Source organism: Ascaphus truei, chromosome 18 (genome assembly GCF_040206685.1).
Source record: "Ascaphus truei isolate aAscTru1 chromosome 18, aAscTru1.hap1, whole genome shotgun sequence".
Taxonomy (NCBI): domain Eukaryota; kingdom Metazoa; phylum Chordata; class Amphibia; order Anura; family Ascaphidae; genus Ascaphus; species Ascaphus truei.
Genome location: NC_134500.1, coordinates 37,104,793 through 37,117,216, shown reverse-complemented (window position 1 = coordinate 37,117,216; position 12,424 = coordinate 37,104,793). Strand labels below are relative to the sequence as shown.

Below are 12,424 nucleotides of genomic sequence, written 5' to 3'. Positions count from 1 at the left end.
ATTGCATAGGAAAGTTGCAGGCGGTATGCCACCGGATTGATTTTCTCCAAGATCTTGAATGGACCCAAGAATCTTGGGGCCAGTTTGAGTGTGGGGACTCTTTGGCATATGTTCCGTGAGGACAGCCATACTTTGTCTCCCGGTCTCAGCTCTGGAGTTTCGCGATGGTGGCGGTCTGCCTGGGTCTTCTTTCTGGCGGAAGCCTCTTTTAGGTTAATCTGGATCTTGGTCCATGAATTTTGCAGTGCTAGGATCCGGTCGTCTGCTGCAGGAACCCCAGAAGGAGGGGAAGAGATGGGCAGTCGTGCTGGATGAAAACCATAGTTTACGTAGAAGGGCGAGACCTGTATTAATTCGTTCCTCAGGGAATTATGGGCGAACTCTGGCCACGGGAGAAGGTCTGCCCAGTCGTCCTGGGTGTCCGCGATGAAGCAGCCAGGTACTGGCTCCAAGGATTGATTGGTCCTTTCTGTCTGTCCATTAGTCTGTGGGTGGTACCTGGATAAAAAATGCAGGGATATGTCCAATTTCTTTGTTAAAGCCCACCAGAATCTCGAGACGAACTGGGACCCTCTATCCGATACGATGGTCGTGGGAGTTCCGTGGAGACGGAAGATCTCCTTACAGAATATGTCCGCCAGTGTGGGGAAGTCCGGTAGGCCTTTAAGTGCCTGTTTCGAGAAGCGATCTATGACTACTAGTATAGTGTTCATACCTCTGCATCTTGGCAGCTCTACTATAAAATCCATAGATAGGTAGGTTCCCCCAGGGGCGGTCCGGGATGAGATTCAAGAGCCCTTGCGGTTTGCTGCGGGGAACCTTATTCCTTGCACATGTGGTGCATGCATTGGTGAACTCATTTATGTCGCCTTGCATGTTTGGCCACCAGAATGTCCGTGTGATCAAGTCTGTGGTTGTTTTGGTACCAGGATGACCGGTGGGTTTTCATGAGTGTCCCCATTCCAAGATTTTTTTGCTGAAGGGAAGTGCTGCGAAGAGGAATCAATCCGGGACCTCCAAACCTTCCGGAATGTTAGTTTGATCCAGCAGGATGTCATCCATTATGTCAAATGTGTTGGTGGAAATGATGAACCTGGCAGGCAGGATGGTCTCTGATTTGGCTTCGGTTTTGTTCTCTGTTAAGAACTGTCTGGAAAAGGGCATCTGCCTTTAATTTTTTGGAACCATGTATGAATGATATGATGTAATTGAAACGAAAGAAGAATAGGGACCAGCGGGCTTGACGGACTCCTAGTCGTTGAGCGCTTTCCAAGTACATGAGGTTCTTGTGGTCGGTGAGGCTTGTAATGGGGCTCTCTGTTCCTTCCAATAGATGTCTCCACTCTTCTAAGGCTAGTGATGGCTAGTAGTTCTCTGTTGCCCATGTCGTAATGTTGCTGTGCCGATGAGATTTTTTTAGAGAAGAAGGCACATAGGTGTAGGTTGGAAGACATTCTTTCTGTGACAAAATGGCTCTGGCTCCGATGTCTGATGCGTCCACCTCCAATGTGAAAGGTAGTCTGGGATTGGGGTGGATCAGTATGGGTGCAGAGATGTAGGCTTTCTTTAAGACATTGAAGGACAGGATAGCTGCAGGTGGCCAGGACACAACGTCAGCTCCTCTCCTGGTGAAAACTGTGATGGGTGCGACAATGGAAGAGAATTTGTGGATAAACTTTCTGTAGTAATTGGCAAACCCTAGGAACCTCTGAATGCCCTTGAGAGACGTGGGGAGCGGCCAGTCCACGACGGCCTTCAGTTTGGAGGGGTCCATAGAAAACCCAGAATCAGATATGATGTATCCTAGAAAGGTGGTAGATTTTTGATGGAAGTTGCATTTTTCCAGTTTGGCATAGAAGTGATGCTGACAAAGGCATAGAAGTACCTGTTTGACTTGGTTAATGTGCTCTGAGATGGTCTTGGAAAAAATTAAAATGTCGCCCAGGTAAACAATAACGAATCTGTTCAGCAGGTCTCTGAATATTTCATTTACAAAGTCTTGGAAGACCGCTGGGGCATTACACAGACCGAACAGCATTACCAGGTATTCGTTGTGACCATCTCTTGTGTTGAATGCCATTTTCCACTCGTCTCCTTGACGGATCCTTACTAGGTTATAGACACAGGGGAGGTCCAATTTGGTGAATATGGTGGAGCACTGGAGACGAGCTCCGATATCAATGGTAGTGGGTAGTGGTTTTTAATGGTGATCATGTTTAGTCCTCGGTAGTCGATGCAGAGTCTTAAGGTACCATCTTCTTGACAAAAAAAAAATCCAGCCCCCTGCCGGTGACGAGGATTTCCTGATTAACCCTTTTTGGAGGTTCTCCTGGATGTATTCGGACATAGCTTTGGTCTCTGGGAGAGAAAGAGGGTAAGAGCGTCCTCTGGGCATGGTGGAACTGGGCAGGAGATCTATAGGACAGTCGAAGGATCGATTGGGGGGTAGTACCTCTGACCTGGCTTTGTCGAAAAACGTCTCTGAATTCTGTGTATTCTTCTGGTAAAACGTCTTGTGGCTCCTCTGGGGTCTTCATGCTGCATATCTTTTGAGGTGGAACTGCGCATGTTGCGGAGCATTGTTGGTTAAAAGAGATGGGTCTTTGCTTGGCCCAGTTAATGAGTGGGTTGTGGCGTTGTAGCCAAGGAAGTCCCAGGATGATCTCGGTGGATGGTGAGTGGATCACGTCTAAGGTGATGTTCTCCCTGTGGGTCTGTTCGCACACCAGGGAGATTTCCGCGGCCTGTAGGATGATGAAGGCCAGCAGCAGGGGACGTCCATCAAAGGCCTCCAATCCTACCAGGGTTTTTTTTTTTCTTAAGGGGATGTTGTTCCTTGTGGCGAATTCCTGGTCTATGAAATTTCCTCCGGAAGCAGAGTCGATGAAGGCAGATGTGCTCATCGCGAGGCCGGAGCCTGAAGGGATACAGGAATCAGGATTCTGTTGGGGTTCTGTAGGGGTTCTTTGGTGATGGAGGAGTTGGAATATACTCCCACAGTGACTCCTCTGGGACTCCGTGGGGATCGGTCATTTCCCGACTTGAGTGGGCAGCGGAGGGCTAGGTGCGAGGTTTGCGCATGCCCTTAGAAAACTAAGAAGCCCTCTCTCAGGTGTTGCCAAGTATGGGCAACTCTGGGATAGGTGGGAATGTTACTCCCACGAATGAGATTGGCTGCAGAGGTTACAGATAGGGATTTGTACTGCATACGAATTTCTGAAGCCGATTGGGAGAGTCAGATTCATCATGCAGTGAAAGATTAATCTAAGATGGATTTTAAACTTTGTAACATCGTAATCCAAGTCAAGAGTTTGTAAGAAGTAAGGAATCCAGAACCAATTCTACGGCGGTAGAACAAAGTAAGCAGCTATGGAGGAGAAACAGTGGTTGCGAGAGGCGCCACTATCCAAAGACTGTATTCGGCTCTGTTTGTGCACAACTCCCGCTCCTGGGAAATTGTACTTAGAGACTCTTCCAGAAGATTTTGTTTTGCCCAGTCCCAGTAAGTGTATTTCAAGTGTTTTTTTGTAAACTAAGCTGTGTATGTTCATTCTGTAAATAAATCACAATTTATTTTATCTCTTGCTTTGCTCAATCAAAGGGTATTTTGGTGTTAAAAGTTCTGGTCTACCATGACACTCGATAACCGACTTATCGAGGCCTTTTCGGCCAAAATGTCTACTGCTATCCAGAAAGCCTCGATAAGTGGGCGATAAAGGCACGAATCGCCATTTTTTTCTGCCGTCCAAAACACATTGCCGGGTGAGCAGTAATAAGCCACTTATCGGCAGGTTTTGAAACTTTTGTGAAAAGTTGGTGTGAGCCTGGGGAGAAGCTGCTGAGAAGGCGGTGAGAGAGGACTTAGAAAAAAAAATGCTTTTTTCCTGCTTCGGATTGATGCCGGGTGTCTCCAGAGCTGATACCCAATAATATCAGCACCAGAGACCCCCGGCATGAATTGCATGCAATAAAAATTAACAAGACTTGACAAAGCGAGCATGCGCGTGAAACGATCGTCGGCAGCAGACAGTTACACTTAGGCAGCAGAGACATACACATGTTAGTAAATGTAATGTTGCAATTATAGAGGCTAGTGGTCCCTAAAACCACATTATTTTATCAGCCCTGATGTACTCTAGTATATAGCTGAAGGCACGAGGAGTCTCATCTCCATTCCTATATACCAGCCATTGAAGGCTGCGTTACTGAAACAGGTGGTTTCTAAACACCACACTCATTGTAATGAGTACTGGTATATCCAAACCATGTCCTCAGCTGTATCCAGAGGGAGCCACGTAAAACTTTTAACCGTGAGGTAGCTGCCAATGAGGGTCTGCTCAGTTTCTCTAATAGCATAAAAGGAAAGGGGGAAACTATTTGCTTTATCACTGCTACATTCTAGCGGCTTATATGCAACATAGTTGCTGAATTATGTCAATTGAGTTAATCTCACCAGCCTGTTTGTAGACGGACGTTCACAGAGGTACACTGGCGACACACTTTATTCGAGCTTGGCTAGTCCCACGAATTCGGGTATACCCGGGTGTATTGAGGTTTGTGACTGTTTTCTGCCCGAGTGCATTGAGTTATTTTCCAAGCAGGGATTGAAGCATTTTATTCCCGCTGGCTGCAATACTGCACAGTATATATACATATACTGCATTACAATTCATGAATTTATGCCCTCTATTAGACACGCAAAGCATTGCAGCCTATTAAATCCTAATCATTATCATTTAACAGATCAGCCGCCCATCAGCCAGGCATGAACCCAGGCTGGGAAGGCAAATGCAACGGGGCTTGTCAGAGGTGAGAAGCGGCACATTCCAGGTATCTGCCAGGTACATACCGGGTATTTGCTCGAATAAAGTGTGTCGGTGCAGTACACACTTTGAGTCTTTATAATGTGAAATTATAATAGGCTTTATTGTGCCTTTTCCTTTTCATCAGGAAATTATCCAAACACAGGGGGGGAACAAAGCTTCCATTCACTTGGGAGTATTTCTAGTGAAATCCTTATGCAATTAATTCACATCTCCCTAGTCAAGCATTTCTCTCAGCCCCAAAACATATAGCATTAAAATAAGCAGATATAAGCAGTCTCTTAATAATGAAAGTCTTATCTGGTTATCAGCTGTAGAGTAAGCTTCTCTGCTCTCCTGGAACCGCACCCGTGCGTGCACAGAAAAATATCAGCATCCAGGTTTAGAAGTCTTATTTGGTGTCTTGCAATCAGCTCTGCTGGGCAGAGCTCAAGAAATGTGCTGTCTCTAAAGGTCAGCTCTCAGTCAGAGCTAAGGTGTCACTTCCTGTCTCAAAGGCAGGCTTTTTCTACCACCTGTAATCAGGCAGGTGGTGTTTGTTAATTTGCTACCAGCAGTTAACCACCACACTGCTGGATTAGAGGCACATTTGTGAACAGGGATAAGTCCCTTGTTACACTGTTCCATACCTCCCTCCTATGTTAGCCACATCAAATGTGTTTGATTTAAAAAAGGCTCCCAACCAGTGCCACTACCAACAGCATTGATAGCTGCTTACCCTGAAGGGTTATTTAGCCGCACCACACAGCGATTTACAGCTACCCACGGGATTTTGTCGTTTCTACTAGGTTTAACCAACAGAGATATACCTGGTTCAGCTGTGTATATTACCGCTGGATATAAATATTAGCACATTCTTTCTGAGGGATTTAACCCTCCACTGCAACAAACGCTAGCTACTGAGATATTCTAGAGACCCTGGCAACTTTTAATTTTATTTTTATTCCTCAATTAGTTTTTGTCCTTCACTTATTCACCACTATATTTTAATTAAGATTAGAAATAAACATTTTTAACACATACTGTACACTCTTCATACTTTACAACAAGGGGTGTTTGAGTTTTTCTACAAGCCGGGTTCTTATTCTTGGATGTATTATTTATCAATATATACCAGTAAAAGCACCATACTCCCCAGAATTCACTGTATCTAGATTACTAGCTGAGTAGAGGTTTCAAACATCCCTTCCCCCTCCCCCACTCTTCCCACCAGGTATAAATGCACTTCCTACAGGAGGTTGTAGAGCAAGGTTCCTATTATTATGACCAGTGGTCGACAAATCACCACCTAGTACCACATGTGTGTTGCTTGGGCCAATAGGAGCTCGCCACAATGTTAAATCCACTCGTCCGGGGCGTGCAAATGTATAGGTTTGTCGAACACTGATTATGACAGTCCCAGCATGTTACTATCTGTGGATTCCCTTGTGCTGACATCTGCCTGTGACCCCGACTCTGCACTTTTGCAGCTTACCTTGACCTCATAGCCTGTGACCCCGACTCTGCACATCTGCCACCTGAATTGATCCTCTGCTTACAACCTGACTGTGTATACTCTAACAGAACTCTCTCCCTTGGCTCTGATCAGTGAATATACCTTAGCCTTGTGGGTCCACTTTCTGATCTGAGACAAGCACTCTTGTAACTGGCAAATTAGGTTATACAGATTAATATTTTTTTTAATTAACGCACACATTCCCAGCACGCTCTAACTCCAACACACATACACACACACACGTCAAAAAGAGTGCTACTGAGTGTGGCCAATGTATACAAACAAAAGACAGGTGTGGCCAATGCTACATCCAATTGACAAAACATATAAAATAATAAATATAAAGATTAAATACTTAAATAATAATAATAATAATTACTTGGTTATTTAGTTAAACCCTTTGGCAAAAGCGTTATAAGCCTGCATACGAACGTCAAGGCATAACCAAATGCAGGTCCTACCACAAAACTGTGAACCTTTCCATTTATGAGGGGAAACAACCACAGTGAGTCTTGTCCATTCAGCAAAATGCTAGAATTAATATTTTTTATACTGAAATGAAACTTGCCATTTTTATATCTGAAAAAGAAAGAATCTTAAATACCTTGCAACATTCGAACTCCACGGGTTCTGATAAATAGATGCACAGTTCTAGTTATGTGGAAAACACTAATTTCCATGTACTGTAGAACAACCATCATCTTTCCTCATAACCATTCATGCTCCTATACAATAACTGTTTTACTTTTCAGAAAATTAATATGGTTATCATCTATTACTTATTCTTCTTAATTTTCACAACATCTGTTCACTTTTTAGTAATCTGTATTATTTGTAATGTCTGTATCTTTTTTCCTCCTATTTCCTTTTTATGGTCTTATTTTTATGGAACATTGTCATATTCTTCTTTTCTAGGTCTTTTTTGCTTCCTTATCGGGATTACATTAATAGTCATGAACTTTTGCTTTCCCGAGAAAATGAAGATTTTGTTTAACGCAATCGATGAAGAGGAAAAGCCAACAGAACTATACATCAATCAACTCTGTTCAGGGAATGATACAGTCACTCTGGATTTATAGTTACTATCAGAAATGGTTAACCTTTGATGGATATCGGCTTGAAAATGACCTCCATTACTGAGTGACACAAAACAGTCCACTTTATTGATGAGAACATATTGGGGTGGGAAATACCAAACAGGGGTCTGAGCCACACCATCTTCTAGTACCACAAGGCTACTCCAGGGTTCTGTACCCCCATATTTATTAAGAATCTGGAGAGAAGACGCGACCCATAAATATTATAACTATACTATTGCCTTTATGATATTTACTATTTTTATCTATGACAGCATGTAAAATGTTATGACAGCATCACATGGACACCAGACACACCATGTAAACTATAGGAGAGAGAGGTGTTCTCCAAAAGGAACATTAAACTGTCAACCAGGAAGTGCAAGTGGTCTGCTTTTGAAGAAAGCCAGGTGGAGGCAGCTACTACAGGTATATGCACTCCTTTTGCTGCTATATGAAGGATATGCACAAAGGTGGCTATGGAAAAACAGAACAGAGACAAAAATATTCAGTGTGCCAGAGGGCCAGACATATACTGAATTTAAATACTTTATTTAAAAATAAATATAACTTTACAAACTGCAGAAAATGATTCCACTTCCTTCCCACAGCACACAGTGTTATTGGATTGACAAGTCTAATGCACCTTAGAAATAGGCTAAAAAACACACAAATGCTTATCGCTCTCCAACTATTCAATATAAAGTCTATTTTCATTCATGGTGCATAGGGTAAAAAACTGATATAGACACATAAATCCAAAGGGGTTTTTTTTTTTACTTTAGAGGTGGTTCCATATAAGGGCGTACACTCCTACATCCCATTCACACGCATCCCATCATGCAACATACCCTTTGAGTTCAATTCTGACACAATAACAACAGCCATGGTTTTTAGTATGTTTAATGCATATCACCATGTTCATGATTATTTGGGGGTAAGTGCTACTTATCAGGACTGGGCACATACCAACATTGATACAATAACCATCAGCTGGATTATTTTCTCCATATTCTGTGTATGCAACTAAGTACTGTAACAGAAGGTCTGAGGAAAATAGAAATCCTCCATACATTCTCTACTAATTACTCTTGCAGCAACCTGCAGGACACTTCTAGCGCAGCATTACATTGTAGTTGGTTTACAAACCTTTTTGTGAGGAATATGCCACTAAACATCCACATCAGGATGTCAACAAGGAGTTAACTATCAGGGGACCACCCATTTCCTGTTACTAAAACAGGTATTTAAGGGATTAGTGAAGTGAGTCTCACTTACCACTTTAAGCCCTGACGAAGCATAGGTTCCTATGCGAAACGGTCCGTCGGTTTTAGATGACGTCATCCCTTTGACGTAGGTGGAGGCGACCAGGATGAGGCCAGGAGATTTTGTGTACCGGGTCTAGCAGCAGACACGCGGCGGAACGGGTTGTATGAGTCTTTACCTTACGAGCCATACACTTTTCATGCCGGCTATACAACTTTGTGTGTGGTGTTGCAGCACTGTATGACACCTTTGTGGGAGGCTATTTATATCCAGGGCTTCCCACCAGTGGGGATTGTGTGCTTGTATATGCACGTTATACAAAAGTGTATTAGACCGGAACAGCTGGCATTCTTGCAGGAGGGTGTTTATGTCTGCGGTGCCCCACTGTGGGGGATTATCTGTACATTTATATGCACCCGTTTTAGCGCAGATGTATGGGCGTCTACTAGATGTCCCTATCTCATGTCAGTTTAGGACATTTACAGCTAAGATATACACCTTTGGTGTTAGCTGAATGCTAAACTGCTATAAATATATACACTCTGTCCGTCTTGGCCATATAAATCTCAAGTCAGCTAATACCCTGAGTATCATATACCTGTATACTGGGTACCCATATATACCTTTAGCATACCTGATATTGGGAGCTTACTTTTCCCTGGTCACCTATCCTCCTCTTATTTTAACACACTTCTCTTTGCCCGTTTACCCCACACCCCCTGATTTACCTTTCCTTGTATATATATATATTTAAATAAACCTTTTTTGTTTTGCGTTGCGTAATACAGGGCTATTGGCCCGGGACTTATTGGTCCCTCCCACTTTTTCTCGTGAGTGCAGCCCTGGGTTTCTTGCTCCACTGGGGGCTTTAAACCCCCCCCCCCCCTTTGGATTTATGTGTCTACCTTAGGAATAGGGTATGGTGCCCACAACCTCTGTTATTCAGAACAACAGCTTTAACAGTGTGAGCTAAAACAGCTGATGGCTTGCACCACTGTCACAGTATACTTGGTTTTGAGATCTACTTCTCATTGAGTGCTCATACCTGTACAAAGCACTTTACCCACTTCATGGATGGAGAAGCATATCTAATAAGCAGTCTTCTGCGATGAGTCCCCTTCTTGCATGGGACAAAGTTAATTTATTTGAATAGGCTGTAATGTATTCCAGCACTGAATGTTCCTTATAGCAGAAGACTGCATAGTAAATATTGCACACTGTCCTTTTTAAGATTTATTTGATTGGAATTACTAGCTCAAGTCACAAGCTCACTTTCTTATATTACTTCCCCTCTGTATCTGCTTTATTTGCTGTGCTTCACCTTGTTTTTACTTGCGTGTGCCAGAAAACATGTGTTTTATTTCATCTCTATTAGAATATGAAGAGAGAGAAAAGCAATCCTTTAGATGAGGTTTACTCCTAAATACTCCAAGTGGTAAAAGACCCCTTAGAGATGTATAATGACCTGGACAAAGCAAGAATTAACTTTAAATACATATGCAATTAACAAGAATGAGAAAGGACCTTCAAAGAGCTGCAAAATAGAGGCGACATTAACGTAATACAATGTATCTATGATGTATTAACCTGACAGCTAAAAAGTTAGAAATGTATTAAGACAGAATTAATTGAATAATAAAAAAAATGTAATTATAAAAACCACAAGATTTGGGGGTTATCAAACCACAATGTTTACCGGTCCCAGTAGAGAGATCTAGTACTTAGTGGTAATTTAAGCAAAATGATAAGCAATGAATGAAGCCTGTATATTTATACTTACAGAACAAATAAAAAGAAAGCTGTATGGTGCTCAAACAAAGATCAGTAGCTTGTATAAGCACATAGTAAGTACACTGAATATTCACTGTGCAAATCCTTGAAGTATCACATATGAATGTATAGACCAATAGTCAAATAATGACTACACCACTATCCACTGTTAATCGAATAGCTGGATGGAGTTCCACTTCTGGAATAGTAAAAACTCCCACTGGCTAGTGTCCAGATATATGAGCATCGATGTGGACAAATAATAGGGTGTACAAGAGTAATATTACTCACATCTGTGTGGTCTTCTGTGTGATATTCCTCCACAGGTGTGTGCTTCCGTTTTTCCACGAAATCCAAACAGGCAGGCAAAGGAAAGTTGGAGCACCACTATGAACAGTGAAAAAAAGAAGAGAGAACTGCAAGAGAGTGTGTCCCATAAATAAAAACATTTAATGAATCAGAGCATCAGCATCTGAGTCTCCTGGTCAGAAAACGTATCGCACAGCAGATGCTAATGCCAATTATTGACTATGGAGACATAGTATATGGCTCGGCACCTCAAACCCACTTTAGCAAACTTAACACCCTCTACAACTCAATTTGTCGTTTTGTTCTCCAATGCAACTATAACACACATCACTGCGAAATGCTCAAAGAACTAGATTGGTCATCACTCGAGTCTAGGCGCAAAGTTCACCTTTCCTGTCTTGCCTTCAAATTCTTTATGGGCAAGCTACCCAGCTACCTGAACAAGCTCCTCACCCCTACCACATGCAGCACTTATCATCTGAGATCTGACTCCAAAAGACTGTTCATGGTCCCAAGGCTCAACAAAGTATCCGGCCGCTCCTCCTTCTCCTTCCGTGCACCCCAAAACTGGAACAACCTACCAGAGACTCTTACATCCACCACCAGTCTAAGTTCTTTCAAATCTAAGTCTGTCACACATTTTAATGTGGTCTGTAACTGTTTCATACGCCCATAATACAAATTATCTTTAACTGTGCATGCAATGTCTTGTATATAATGTATACCCTGCTCATTATGTAACTATTTGTAAACATGTATTATTTGTCTTAACTCTGTGCCCAGGACATACTTGAAAACGAGAGGTAACGCTCAATGTATTACTTCCTGGTAAAATATTTTATAAATAAATTAATAAATAAATAATAACTAAAAACGAGCCCACGGACGCGTTTCGAGCAGTACGCTCTTTATCAAGGTGCTTATTGATCCTCCCTTACCAGGTATCTGATATACTTGCATTTTCCCGCCATCTGTCCCCCTGCGTCCGCTGCCTGGACACGACACGAATGACGCGCCGTGCGCGACACGGGGTGGTGATGTCAGCGCGTCAGTACAGGTATACAGACAAACAAAAACTTTATTAACAAAAAAAACAAAAAAACACAACATAATCCCCACAAGAAAACCTTGCTTAAAAACAAAGACCTGGCAGTGTACAATGCCTTTATCTCAACAACAATTAAAAGTAGAACAGTACATGAACACAGCATATAAATGTATAACAATAAAAGAAAAAGAAAAAAGATATAGACTAAAGACCATAAAAATAATTTATAAATTGAGAAGCATCTTGTAATGAACAATTGGACCCCAATATTCTCAAATTAAGAAAATAATATAAACATGAATTTAAACAAATAATAAAGAATATATATATATCACAATCATAAATGATAATAGAAAATATACAGGGTCAAAATCGTTCAGATCATATCTAAGTAGTTGATGCATAAAAGAAATCGAGAATGAGATGTTGGATATAAACATAAAGAAAGTTGTTAAATAACATGAACTAATAACCATATAATCATGTAATTGTTTTATCAATACCATTTATATAGATATATATAAAAAATAATAAGAATGGTATTGAAAATCCATAATACCTGATACTGAGAGAGAAGTATACCAACAGGAACTATATATAATTTGTACATACTTAGTATACAGAACAAGAGATATAT

The 12,424-nt window shown here is 41.8% G+C and overlaps 1 protein-coding gene across 6 annotated transcripts in view; it reads left to right on the top strand.

Annotated features, from left to right (window-relative positions):
- Positions 1-11,563, top strand: part of LOC142469163 (dual oxidase maturation factor 1-like) — an 81,567-nt gene extending 70,004 nt beyond the window's left edge. For 5 of the 6 annotated variants that reach the window (XM_075576116.1, XM_075576119.1, XM_075576115.1 and 2 more), the window contains one exon: positions 7,234-11,563. In XM_075576116.1, coding sequence (XP_075432231.1) covers positions 7,234-7,397 — 164 coding nt within the window. In that variant the 3' untranslated portion in view covers positions 7,398-11,563. The remainder of the gene's footprint in view (positions 1-7,233) is intronic. The other variant, XR_012788977.1, reaches the window with a different exon arrangement.
- Positions 11,564-12,424: the final 861 nt, after the last annotated feature.